Below are 13,818 nucleotides of genomic sequence, written 5' to 3'. Positions count from 1 at the left end.
ATTCATTACTATATCTACATTAGATATAATGTAATATACCTATCCCTTCCCACAGATCAATGTACATATAATAACAGTTTCGTTATTACTATATCTACATTAGACATGTAATATACATTTAATAACAATATCATTATTACTATATCTACATGAGATGAAATTTAATATACTGATTTAATCCCACAGACCAATGTACATTTAATAAAAATATCATTATTACTATATCTTCTTTAGATATAATGTAATATACTGATCACTTCCCACCGATCAATTTACATATAATGGCAATATCATTATTACTATATCTACATCAGATGTTATGTAATATACTGATTTATTCCCACAGACCAATGTACATTTAATAACAATATCATTATTACCATATCTTCTTTAGATATAATGTAATATACTGATCACCTCCCACAGATCAATGCACAGATTGTAACATTATCGTGATTACTATATCTACATTAGATATGTAATAAACACTTAATAACAGTATCGTTATTACTATATCTACATCAGATCCACTGCAATATACTGATTCCTTCCCACAGATCAATGTACATTGACTAACAGTATCATTTATACTATATCCACATTGGATATGTAATATTCATTTAATAACAATATCATTATTACTATATCTACATCAGATGAAATTTAATATACTGACTTAATCACACAAACTAATGTACATTTAATAACAATACCATTATTACTATATCTACATCAGATGAAATTTTATATACTGATTTAATCCCACAGACCAATGTACATTTAATAACAATATCATTATTACCATATCTTCTTTCGATATAATTTAATATACTGATCACCTCCCACAGATCAATGCACAGATTGTGACATTATCGTGATTACTATATCTACATTAGATATGTAATAAACACTTAATAACAGTATCGTTATTACTATATCTACATCAGATCCACTGCAATATACTTATTCCTTCCCACAGATCAATGTACATTGACTAACAGTATCATTTATACTATATCTACATTGGATATGTAATATTCATTTAATAACAATATCATTATTACTTTATCTACATCAGATGTAATTTAATATACTGATTTAATCACACAGACAAATGTACATTTAATAACAATATCATTATTACTATATCTACATGAGATGAAATTTAATATACTGATTTAATCCCACAGACCAATGTACATTTAATAACAATATCATTATTGCTATATCTACATTAGATAAAATGTAATATAATGATAGCTTCCCACCCATCAATGTACATATAATGGCAGTATCGTTATTACCATATCTACATTAGATATGTAATATACATTTAATAACAATATCATTATTACTATATCTAAATCAGATGAAATTTAATATACTGATTTAATCCCACAGACCAATGTACATTTAATAACAATACCATTATTACTATATCTACATCAGATGTAATTTAATATACTGATTTAATCCCACCGATCAATGTACATATAATGGCAGTATCGTTATTACTATATCTGCATTAGATCTCCTGCAATATACTGGTTCCTTCCCACAGATCAATGTACATTGAATAACAGTATCGATATTACTATATCTACATTAGATATGTAATATACATTAGTAGTTCTTCTATGCGGATTCTAAATAACTGGCGTCAGCATTTTTTGTAATTTGACACCACACCGTCAGCAGAAATATGATACCCCCCACCCCGACAACATCCACCCCTCTCCCCACCCTATGACCTTGAACTGAAATTTGACACCACCGTCAGCAGAAATATGATACCCCCCCTCTCCCTCCCCCGCCCCATAACCACCGCCCTCAGCAGATATAACCACCCTTTGACAACCCCCGCCCTATAACCACCCCCTCAGCAGAAATACCCACCCTATGACAACCCCCGCCCTATAACCACCCCCCCCCCCCAGCAGAAATACCCACCCTATGACAACCCCCGCCCTATAACCACCCCCTCAGCAGAAATACCCACCCCATAACCACCCCCTCAGCAGAAATACCCACCCTATGACAACCCCCGCCCTTTAACCACCGCCTCAGTTGAAATACCCACCCTATGACCACCCCCACCCCATAGCTATCCCCACAGGGGAAATATCCCCCCCCCCCGACCTTGAACTGAAAGTTGACACCATCAGCAAAAATATAATACCCCCCCATGACCTTGAACTATTTTTGTCTTATCGGAAGACGACACAAGGCCCCAGCCACTTTTCTACGTCTTGAAAATGGGATTTTTTGTTGGCGCAGCAAATCTGACGCTGCAATTCGCGACTATAGAAGGTAGAGGTTTTGCTCATGACCTTGAACGAATTTTTCTACGTCTTGGAAATGCGGTTTTTTGTTGACGCTGCAGAGTGAACAGCAATTAAACACTTTCGTCAATGACAGCCCCACTTTAATAAAATGGGAGAAAATTTTGCAATGTGTGTCATATGTAGTTTGACAATTAGAAGTGCATGGCTAGTTAACGTGTTTGTGGAAAAGAGAAATGGAGGCCATGTTACTGCAAGAACTCGAACGCATCACCGAATTATTGGCGCAGCGGGCGATAAACATCAATACTGAAGATGAGCGTTGTGATTGCTTGATGCAATGTGACCAGTGCATCGAATTGATAGACGAACGATTACAAATGGGAGACGATTTATCAGTCGAAGGATGGCGAGATATAGAAGCATACAAAGAAAGAATCGACGCCTTGCGTAGGATATTGTATCGTGACAATGATCATCCTAGTGGTCAAAAGGCAATATTACTAAACGAACTTGCTTGTATAGAACAACTTTTGACACAACGTATTGCAGTCATAAGTAGTAACGACGACCGAAACGCATGTCTGGTGCAATGCAATCAATGCATTGATTTAATGATAGAGCGATTGCAACTCGAAAAGGACTTATCAACTGGTTTGAAAAATAGTTTAACAGCCAGGATAGCGAGATTTAAATCGTTAAGAGCAGAGTTACACGGATCTGTAAAAATAGGCGAAGGTCAAAGGAGAACAGATGCTGAACCACGTGCATCATCATCTCTTATCTGGGAGAATGTAGAATCAGCTTTCCATAACCGGATAACTACAGGAATTATAATCAACACCGAGCATATTGAACCACGAAACTTTTTGGAAGATGCTAGAAAAATAGTATTCCAACGTCTAGCGTAAATTTTCCTAAATCATTCATGCATAAAAGTGAATACGGTGTTGTATGGGGAGTTTACCGCTACAAAATACAAGAAGCGGGCTCACTAAAATGCAACCATCAAGATCATCAGCCAAATACTCCATTCCATTACACAAGTAAACAAAATTATAAGTTAAATTGTGAATGGTAGATGATGAATGATAAACGGCCATGTCAATCCAAACGCAAATAGAACTGATTATTGCATGATATTTAAATAAAGCAAGTAAACAGCAAATAAATCAAATAAATCAGTCAAATGTAAACTGCGTAGTTCAATTAACACTATACTACTGCATAGTGTAAAAATAAATAAATAACTCAACAAGTAGAGTATTTCAAACTAACATTTAAATGGTGAGTCATACAGAAACCACGTACCAAAGCATCCGAACAAACAAAACCATTCATCAACACATAAAATAACAAGATTAAGATAAATCAAAATCAGATCACTAACTTTAGCTGATAAGAGTGAATGGATGAATGAATAACAAATAATGACAGAGTGAATGAATGAATGAATGAATGAATGAATCAAGGAAGGGAGAAACAACAGAATACCAGCAAATACAAATAAGGTAAGCTGAATAAACTGTTGAAAAGTAAAAGTAAAATGAAAAATTCAGTGATGAGATAACGAATGACAAATGACAATTATTTACAGAAACACAACCCCAACGTGTCAATGGCACAGTGACAAAACCAGCATGCAAGGACTCGTTAAAGGGACAGATTATCGATTAAGAGAGCTGAATTGCAGGCCAAATGAAAGAAGGGAAAGGAAGAAAGAAAAGAAGGGAGGGAAAAAGAACGGAAAGGAAACAAGGTATGATAATTGAAATAATATCCCATAAAATAACAGAAACAGCTCATCCCGATAACATGAACATTAAATTAAATTAAATTCAAATTTACAGAAACAGCACACCATCACGGAAGAGCTACACTATTACCGGGAGAGACGTCATGAATAAACTGAATTAAAGAATATCAAAAGAACATCAAAACGTCCAACGAATATCAAGGATGCACAGGAAAATCAAGAACCAAATCAAGAAGCGGTAATGAAATAAAATGAATATCAATAACAGCGATAACGTGTATATAATAAACTAGAATATATAAATATAAATATACTAAAATATAAAATATAGAATAAAGAATAACCGTATGGAAACAAATCATAAATATATTAATACAATCTACAGAACTTTGTACAATCATGAGTTAAAATAAACTAAATCATAATAATTACTTTAATTCAATTCAATTCAGTTCAGAATGAATGACAGTGATAGAATGAAAGAATGAACAACTGAACAATAAAGTAATCAATTAAAGATACTAATGAATGAGTTAAATAAGGTAAATAGTTATAAGTCATAAAGTATAAAGTGAAGGTAGTAACCAACTAATAGTGTAAATAGTGTAAATAATGTAATGTCACGTAATATAATGTAAAACAAAATGAATTATACTATGTAACGTGGTGACACCTGTGCCCCCCCCCGTTACAATCGCTGCGCTTCTCCCACCTCAAATCCCACCTAGAAATGACCCTTAACCCTTCTAACACCTCACCCCTTTTTCCCGCCCGCCGGTGTCGGGCCGATGGAGGCGACGGACAAGAGACAACAGGGATCACCCGCAAGAAGGAGCTACGAGGCCGGCGACAGACCTCCCACCCTCCAGGAGAGGAAAAGCAACGCGGGACTTCGGAAAAAGAGACGAAGCGGCCCAGCAGCTGAGACAAACGTCCACCTGGAGCCATCTGTCGCCGAGCCCGAAGACCTCAGTCCATCCGCCACGGCCGGAGATCCGCCAGCCCCATCGAACCCGAACACCGGCAGATCGACAATCGATAACCAATCTATTCCGTTGCCAGAAAAGGCCCCCTTCCTATTCCCCATCCCCTCCCCAAAAATCATCCCGCGACGGACCCGTCGTCGCGGCAGCGACGACGAGCCGTCATTGAGCCCTGGGCTACCTAAGAAAGCGATTTGTGAGAGATTTTTGGAGAGTTATCGAGATTTTGTAAAGAGTGAGTGCGTAAGAGTTTGGGTGAGTCCCTTGGAATATCTAACATTGTATAAAGACATTGTGTGAGTTTCGGCAACGGCGATCTTCGATTGCGAGCTTGTGTGTCCGCGTATCGCGCCGGTTATCCGTCGTCACATTATTTTACGAACCCTTTTATCCAGCCCCTGTTACTCCCGTCCACAACATCCTCCTACGCGTAACGTATACGAACTTCCAGAAACCTCCCTCACCCTGAGATCTTCCCTAACCCTCGACAGATCCTCCTTGCGTACTCCCCCGCGAGATTGTAAGGACGTAAGTGCCACGAGTCCCATCCCCTGTAACGACCCCCATTCTGTCCCTTTGTCCAAATTTTGATTGCCACCGCGAGTGGCTGGCGCCCAACGTTTGTAATAGAGAATTATAGAATAGTATAGAGTGAACCCCCGAAAGGGTCACAACTAAAATAGAGTACAAAATAAAATACAAGAAGTGAACTCAAATATAATACAACCGTACAGATTATTAGCTACAATACTTTATTTCTTTACCAAAATAGCCCATAAGTTAAATTATAAATTATAAATGACAAATGATAAACGATGAATGATTATGTCAATGCAAATGCAAATAGAACTTACTATTGAATGTTGTATCAAAATAAAATGACTGAAGCAACAATAATCAAATCAAATATAAAGTACGTAGTTCAATAACCACTACACCAGTATATAGACTAAATAAATAATTAAATAAATAAGTAAATAAATAAGGATACTTAAATAACAAGATTATGATAAAATCACGCACCATCAAAGCATTTGAATAGACAGAACCACTCATCATCACAGAGAGAGCAAAACTAAACTAAAAATGAAAGTAAAATAACTCATATTCATTAACTTTAATTGATTTGAATGAATGAGTGAATGAATAATGAATGAATGAAAGTATGGAACCATTAAGAAAGTTAAAGATTAAGGAAAGGAAAAGAAGGTAAGGCGTGAGTGAAAACAAGAAGCAGGAATGTATCAAAATGAATAAACAATGATAGAATGGAAGAATGAACGACTGAACAGTGAAGTAATCAATTAAAGATATCAAAGAAGAATGAGGTAAATTATAGGGTAAATAATAAGGCATAAAGTATAAGTGAAGACCGTAACCAATATAATGTAAATAATGTAAGTAATGTAATGTAATATAATGTAAAACAATTGAAATATAGTAAATAAAATACAAAATGCAAGAAATGAATTCAATAAAATATAACCATAAAATTTATTAACTACAACACCCTATTTCCTCAGCAAGGTAGATTATAAGTTAAATTATAAATTATAACTTATAAATGATAAATGGTGAATGATAAATGCTTATGTCAATGCAAGTGCAAATGCGAATAGAACTAATTATTGAATGACGTTTCAAATAAAGTAATAAAGCGACAATTAAACCAGATTAGTTATTAACTACGCAGTTCAATAAACACTATACCAATGTATAGACTAGAATACACAAATATATAAGTAAATAAATAATGTGGATACTTAAATTATAAGATTATAACAATCGCACAATCAATCAATGCATTTGAAACAACCTAACCTAACCTAACCTAACCTAACCCAATCCAACCCTAACCCAACCTTTTTTTTTTTTGCGGGGAGGGGGAAAATGCATTTAGGCACACCAGAGGGGGGGGAAACCCCCCTGGTAGTGTGGGACTCTCGACCTCTGTCGCCTACCCACTAAAAACCCCCTCCCCGACTTTCCTGTTTCAGGTTAGGACAGGATAAGGCCGGAACCGCCTTTCGGTACTACTTCAGCCCATCCTTATTATCCCCTTCCATTTTCACCTTTATGGTTCCATTTTATTTTTCTAGTTTGGCCTGATTTTTTGTTTTTCATGTTCTGTCTTTATTTTGTTTTTATATTTCGAAAGATGTCGCTTGTTTTGTACTTTATCTTGTTTTCATATCTAATTTTGCTTGGTACCAATCCTATACGCTTTTCTCTCCTTATCGATTCAATTTGCTTACATTATCTATGAAAGTCCTTCCTCTTCTACCTATATGTATATATATTCTATTTTATTTCTTTCTTTATTCGTATACCCAGGAAATTATTATCTTTAATCTTCCTGTATACCCTCTATATTAGTTACCTCGTTTACGTATTTAAAAGTCGTTAATTCCCTATCGTCTTAGTTGTTCCCTTACTTGGTTTTGTTTCATTATTGCACTTCCCCATCTCTTATTTCACTCCTTTCAGTTCCTTACTTCAGTACCATTCATTGTTTGCACATGCCTATCTATACATCATGTACTCTATGCTTGATAGTGTCATGGCGTATCGTCTTCCCTCTATATTTTTCTCTTGTCAACCGGTTCTTATATTGCTATTTCCTCGTTTAACTATCTGCATTGTTCTATATTTCTATACTACCTAGATCGCATATTATCTTTGGATTTATTAAAAACCTAATTTTTAACCTGGATCGGTCTCCTTATTGTATATATAAATTATCTTTCTCTTTTCAGATTAGTCAACTCGATTTTTATTTTTCTCCCGCACTCTCCCACGGTGATAGAGAGTAAACTTCCCAGCCCAGGACAGGTTGTGTCTACCGTGTTGCGTGTCCGTTCACGGTGTATAGGGATTTCTGGGGAATTGGGCGCAGGTAAGGTGATTCGTGGAGCGCGAAGGCGCTCCGCTCGCAAGGCGCGAAAATAAAACAAATAAACTATGTTCACTGTTGATTATAGTTTAATCTCAAGAACTTAATCAAGCTGTTTCAATCAAGTATGATATTGATTTTCGGCGTGAGAACAACTTTGCAGAGTCAAGCGACAAAATCATTCTGAACGTTCTACGCTTAGCGGAGGAGATCTTCGCGCGTCGTCGGTCGATTCCCCTTCCTTGCTGGATCCTGGATCCTCCCTCAGGATCATCCCTCGTCCAATGGTGGAGGAGTCCACCCCGTCTCGCGTGGGCCCCTTCTCCTGGCTGTGGTCCACCCTCAGGCGCGTGGAAGTGGAGGAGCTCCGCCAAGACGCTAGAACGTTGCAGCGCACATGTGCTACGAGAAAGCGTGGGACCCAGAGAAAATAGGAAAAGACAAGACCTTGTACTTGCCAAAGGCAACTCTTGAGGAAATTTACGACCCTCTTAGAGTGCATGAAAAGACAGGATATCGAAAAGACTTCGTTACTTTTAAGGACCGTTCGTGACTTGGTCGAAAACAACGAATTAGCCATGGTCTATCATAAATTTGTCTTTTAGGAATTTACTAAGTGAAACTATTCCATTCTCTGGATTTCCGGCCTTCTCTCAGCTCGATCACCCATGTCGAGGGGTTTACAACTTTAGGCTTTGTTTATTTTATAATACGAGCGTACACGCAGATGGTTTAAACTCCGCTCTTAATTTATAGCCATCGATACAAAAGATCCTCGAAGAACATTCGAGACATATCGATACAATAGTCTATTCGATAAATATTCCCATGTCAATGTCGCCATACCATTCTAGACACATTCACGTGATAAACGTTTCACGTTACACCTTCCCCCTTATACAAAAAGGTGTTTACATAAAACAACTTTTTCATTCGAAACATTGCTCCTTAATAACGTGAAAGTAGGTCTGTATCAACTAATTCATTCCAAAGTCACGCGTCGTACAACTTCAATAGTCCATTCAATAGTTCGTAATTTCGCACCCAGCATAATCCGTATATGTAAACATACAACAAATAGTAATTCTCCCATCTATTATCAATCGTCTCTGGTGTATTCATAAGCCATAATATTAATAGAGTATAATCGCAAGTTTACAAGGCAACAACGATCTAATTCAGTCTTCGGTAATATCATCTAGCCGTATACACGCCAATTCTAGTTTGTTGGTATGTACTATTTTACATTTATTCTCTTTTAATTCCAATTCCGCTGTTAAGTCGCCAAACATTCGGCTTATTTTATAAGGACCCAGCCAGTCGCAATCAAATTTAGAAGTTCTAGGCTCCTTGAGTAGATATACCATATCGCCTACTTTAAATTTACATGGGTTTAATTTCTTATCGTAGTAACCCTTACTTCTCTGTTTTGCTTTCTCTAGATTTCGCGCAGCCATAGTCTGTGTGGTGGTGATTTTATTGAAAAGCTCCTCAAAATGCTGTGCAAAAGTTCGAGGCGTTTGTCCCTTGGCAAATTCAGAAGGTATGTTGGCTTTAACACCAAAAACTAATTCGTGAGGAGTAAAACCTGTAGCCTCATGTGTGGAGGTATTATACGAGAAAAATGCAGAATCCTATCCAATCATCCCAGCTTGTTTTAGTGCAATAATGTTTCAGATAATTAGAAAACTCCTGTGTGCCCTTTCAAGTGAACCTAAAGACTGAGGATGGAAAGCTGTTGAAGTTATTCTTTGAATCTTGAAAATCCTACAGAAATGTTTCATCACCTGACTAGTGAAATTCCTTCCCTGGTCAGTATGGATTACCCTGTGGACACCCAATCTGCTAAAAAATTGCTCAGTAAATGCATGAGCGACTGTTTTCGTGTCGATGGTTCTCAAAGGTAATGCATCTGAATTTTTAGTGAGATTATCTTCTATAGTGAGTAGGTACTGATTTCCCTTATCGGTTACAGGTAATGATACAACTTTATCCATTTGGATTTTTCAAAAACTTGTCGAGAAGTAGTCCGTATGTATTCTAAATGTTGAAGCCTCCTAAGACTTTAAGCCATGCGAAACATTGAAATGCTATTTTAACGGGAGCATGCATAATTGCTGCAAACATATTTTATCACAAGTTCTAGCCACGCCACGGAGGCTTTGAAGTTCCTTCACCATTCGCTTTCCTCTCTTTTGTTACACAGTTTCAGACTACGATCAGGGGTATCGAAACGCTGTATTGATTGTAAACAACCATTTTTATCTTGGAGCGGAGCGTTCCTTTACTCGTTCGATTTGTCCTGTCGCGTGTGTATTCGCTTTTTCGACGCTTTTTAACCATTTAACTTATTTAGCGAAGCGAAACGCACAGACAGACAAAAGAAAGGAACAGCATCGCGCGTCAAACAGCGACGACCCATCTGAAGCGATCTTTTATTTATACACCGTTTGTAAACAGAGAGATATATAAAGCGCGGGGAATCATTCGAAACCCTGGGGCTATTCGAGCTTGCATTTCAGCAAATTATCATCTCAAACATTTCACTCGTTTGCTTTTTCTAAATTTATAGGAGAGCTTCTTAATGACTTTAACGATAATTCAACAATCATGTCTCATAAAAAGATTATTCTCTACATGATGTATGACAGGTAAAAAGGAAGGACCTACCGTAGGTCTATTTATTTCATCATTCAAATTATTAACCAATACTGTACTTCTACTATTTTCACCGCTCTTGACATCATTAAAATTTATAATCCTTATCTTTCTTTACAGAAACTGTTACCGAGGTCACGATCCCTTTGGGAATCCCAGTGCCAACTTGTCCACGCTGCCTAGTTTCCTTACTAAGGCATTCCACAACATCAACCCTAGGACCATGCAAGCATGTATTCACGCACGCTGGGCAAATAAATGGCCTGTCGGGTTGAAAACATTTTCCCGTGCCGCACCCGCATGTACATCTGGGGTGGATTTCACGGTGGGTCCAGCATATCCACTAGCTGCGACCTCATTCTCACACTCACCCGAAACCACTCTTCGAAGTGAGGACAACCACACAGTAAACCACACAGTAACGGGGATCACACCCCTGCGCTGGCACAAGCTGCACCGGGACCACACAGGCACCCAAATAGGATGATCCCTTCAGAGATTTAAATAAACTTCCTGATGATACTACTTCCAAATACAAAGTTCCTTGCACTTTGTTAGTGACCTCGTTTTATTTAACCGCTGCCTTCCCGCGCGCCAGGAATGCAGAAGCCACAAGCGACTCATTATCAACAAACTGTATTTCATCCAACCCGGCCATTTCAGAACCTGCAACTGGTGTCTCACCTGCGCAGGCAAGCACCCTTTCCAGACACCATGAACCGGGATTGGAATCCACGCCAGACCGTACGGTAAATGGTTGAGGATCAGAATTTATACAGGTTGTTACAGGGTTCCGCGAAAGTGCGTCGGCATTAGCGTTAACCTTTCCAGGTTTGTATACCATAGTATAATCATACTCAATCAATCTAATACGCCACCTCATAATTTTAAACGTGGGGTCCATGACACTGTGTAGTCGAACTAAAGGTCTATGGTCAGTAAGCATCGTAAATTGCCGACCATAAAGATAGAATCAAACAAAAAATGTTCTACACCAAAGAAGACTACTGACAACTCCTTTTCGTATTCAAAGGATTTCTTTGATTTTTAGAAACTGAAAGGAAACTGGTGATCGCGATTTTTCCAAACACGGTTAACATCTCTCCTCCTACATGATAAATTGGTTCGGCCTAATTTCCCACATTTCCGACACCTAAGCGCGTTGCGAATTGGCCTCCCATATTGACGATCCGGTCGCGCAAGGCATTCCCTAGAAAAATGACCTGTTTTCCCACAACTAAAACACGTTTTCTTACGCACTTCTGCTCTCAATACCCTAGGATTAATATCAGAAGTATTCGCATTTCTAGATGTCCGTGGAGAGTTTACATATTTTTCAATTCTAGACGCTAATTTTATAACTTCCCTTAATTCTTTAATATCACCCTTAAAAAGGATACTCACGATGACATCGTTCTGTAATCCCCTTAAAAATCCGGTCATCGCGCTCGTCATAAGCAATTTTTTAACTTCCCCAAATTCCTTCGAATTCAAATTTTCTTTCGCCGCCTGTACCCCGCGATCTAGAATATCATTTACTCGAAATCCGTACTCTTCTATTGTTTCGCTTTCACGACGATATACAGCCTTTAATTCATTTTGGGTATAGTTTAAATTAAAACTTTGAGCAAATGTGGATTTGATTAGAACTATCAATTCTTCGACGGTTTTTGGAAGCTTAGACGGTATCGTAACCACACCCTTAATTGCGTTATTTAAAAGAGGTTGCAATGAGCCTAGACTCGATTTATTTGACGGATGCACATTCGCATCTGAAGAAGAACCTAACATGTTAGAAGGTAGTGCTCTGGACGGAATCCTAAGTGTATTATTAGCCGTACTATTAGATGAAATTGATACGCCGCCCGTCTCACCCCATTTCTGTGTCGTAGACTGGGCAGGTACAAGAAGTGACTCTTGCAATCGAAGCTCACTAGTATGCAAAGAAAAGGAAGATTCTGTGCTGGGAGATTCCCCCGAAACATCCTCTACAAACATGACATTAACACCACGCAGACTATTTTTGCGACTCTTCCTCCTTCTGGCTTTTACTAACTTCTTTGCTAACGGCGGCATTTTGTCGATTCAAATATACCGATTATAACTAATATTCTATAATGTAATCGGTTATAATTTAGACTTACAGTTTGTTGCGACGAATCAATTAGTATTCCGCAAAAAGTCACTTTAAAGTTTTTGCTAAATTAAACCTTCTCTTTGCAGGTGTACGGTCCTATCCGTCGGCGACCCGTTGATTAGGTTGACCTCGGTTTATGGGAAGATTCCTTAGTACTCCGGCTCGATGGTCCCCAATTCAGCAACAGGTACCCCAGTAGGATCCGTCCGCAATCAGCTGCTTCAGGTAGGCCTCAGCTCCGTGAGCAGTCCGCTCAGGTCTCTGGATTTTATTTCGTCCTCTCTTATGCTCCAGGAATGATTTCAATGATGACGTGGATGAGGTGCGTGTGATTTCGGTGGATGGCTTGCACGGCAGCCGAAATCACCTGTCTCCGGTATTTACCCTTCGCTCTTGGGGAAACCGTGCCAAAACCCAAGAGGGAGAAGTTGCACTTAACTTTGTCCAGTTTGTCACAATCACTTTATTTAACTATTCAGTTATTTCACTGTTTTAAATTGTTTCTCCGAACTATCACCTTAAAATTGTCACCTTTTAAATGTTTATCCCCACTTTTGAACTATCCCTTTTTTGAAATAATCCCACCGCTGTCACCAAATATGTTGCGTGTCCGTTCACGGTGTATAGGGATTTCTGGGGAATTGGGCGCAGGTAAGGTGATTCGTGGAGCGCGAAGGCGCTCCGCTCGCAAGGCGCGAAAATAAAACAAATAAACTATGTTCACTGTTGATTATAGTTTAATCTCAAGAACTTAATCAAGCTGTTTCAATCAAGTATGATATTGATTTTCGGCGTGAGAACAACTTTGCAGAGTCAAGCGACAAAATCATTCTGAACGTTCTACGCTTAGCGGAGGAGATCTTCGCGCGTCGTCGGTCGATTCCCCTTCCTTGCTGGATCCTGGATCCTCCCTCAGGATCATCCCTCGTCCAATGGTGGAGGAGTCCACCCCGTCTCGCGTGGGCCCCTTCTCCTGGCTGTGGTCCACCCTCAGGCGCGTGGAAGTGGAGGAGCTCCGCCAAGACGCTAGAACGTTGCAGCGCACATGTGCTACGAGAAAGCGTGGGACCCAGAGAAAATAGGAAAAGACAAGACCTTGTACTTGCCCA

The 13,818-nt window shown here is 38.6% G+C and overlaps 2 protein-coding genes and 1 long non-coding RNA gene across 6 annotated transcripts; 2 read left to right on the top strand and 1 right to left on the bottom strand.

Moving 5' to 3' along the window:
* Nucleotides 1-4,000: 4,000 nt before the first annotated feature.
* LOC123989119 lies at nucleotides 4,001-4,466 on the top strand. The gene is made up of 2 exons (XR_006830455.1): nucleotides 4,001-4,041; nucleotides 4,133-4,466. It is a non-coding gene; the product is annotated as an uncharacterized LOC123989119 (long non-coding RNA).
* A 4,389-nt stretch (nucleotides 4,467-8,855) lies between these two features.
* LOC123989122 lies at nucleotides 8,856-11,129 on the top strand. 4 transcript variants are annotated; one of them, XM_046289801.1, is made up of 4 exons: nucleotides 8,856-8,880; nucleotides 9,357-9,457; nucleotides 9,592-9,817; nucleotides 10,693-11,129. In XM_046289801.1, exons 3-4 carry the CDS (start codon nucleotides 9,690-9,692, stop codon nucleotides 11,057-11,059), a joined length of 495 nt encoding a protein of 164 aa, XP_046145757.1. In that variant the 5' UTR covers nucleotides 8,856-8,880; nucleotides 9,357-9,457; nucleotides 9,592-9,689; the 3' UTR covers nucleotides 11,060-11,129. The 4 variants fall into 4 exon arrangements, with proteins under 4 accessions (XP_046145757.1, XP_046145760.1, XP_046145759.1 ...); XM_046289804.1 differs by lacking the exon at nucleotides 8,856-8,880 and having other exon boundaries at nucleotides 9,155-9,457; nucleotides 9,624-9,817; XM_046289803.1 differs by lacking the exons at nucleotides 8,856-8,880; nucleotides 9,357-9,457 and adding an exon at nucleotides 9,475-9,522.
* A 91-nt stretch (nucleotides 11,130-11,220) lies between these two features.
* Nucleotides 11,221-12,433, bottom strand: LOC123989123. Its single transcript, XM_046289805.1, has 2 exons — nucleotides 11,999-12,433; nucleotides 11,221-11,958 (listed from the first exon to the last, which is right to left on the bottom strand). The coding sequence occupies exons 1-2, from the start codon at nucleotides 12,361-12,363 to the stop codon at nucleotides 11,940-11,942; spliced, it is 384 nt and encodes a 127-aa protein (XP_046145761.1). The 5' UTR covers nucleotides 12,364-12,433; the 3' UTR covers nucleotides 11,221-11,939.
* Between the last annotated feature and the right edge of the window lie 1,385 nt (nucleotides 12,434-13,818).

Source organism: Osmia bicornis, unplaced genomic scaffold (genome assembly GCF_907164935.1).
Source record: "Osmia bicornis bicornis unplaced genomic scaffold, iOsmBic2.1, whole genome shotgun sequence".
NCBI classification, from domain to species: Eukaryota; Metazoa; Arthropoda; class Insecta; order Hymenoptera; family Megachilidae; genus Osmia; species Osmia bicornis.
Note: the sequence above shows the minus strand (reverse complement) of the source record. Positions and strands in the feature narration are given on the sequence as shown.

What these genes read in the sequence shown, in the direction of transcription:
- LOC123989122 (XM_046289801.1), top strand. Translation starts at nt 9,690, where the DNA reads ATGTTTCATCACCTGACTAGTGAAATTCCTTCCCTGGTCAGTATGGAT. An exon ending in CGTGTCGATGGTTCTCAAAG is followed by an intron (nt 9,818 to 10,692) that starts GTAATGCATCTG and finishes CTTTCTTTACAG; the next exon opens with AAACTGTTACCGAGGTCACG.
- LOC123989123 (XM_046289805.1), bottom strand. Translation starts at nt 12,363, where the DNA reads ATGTTAGGTTCTTCTTCAGATGCGAATGTGCATCCGTCAAATAAATCG.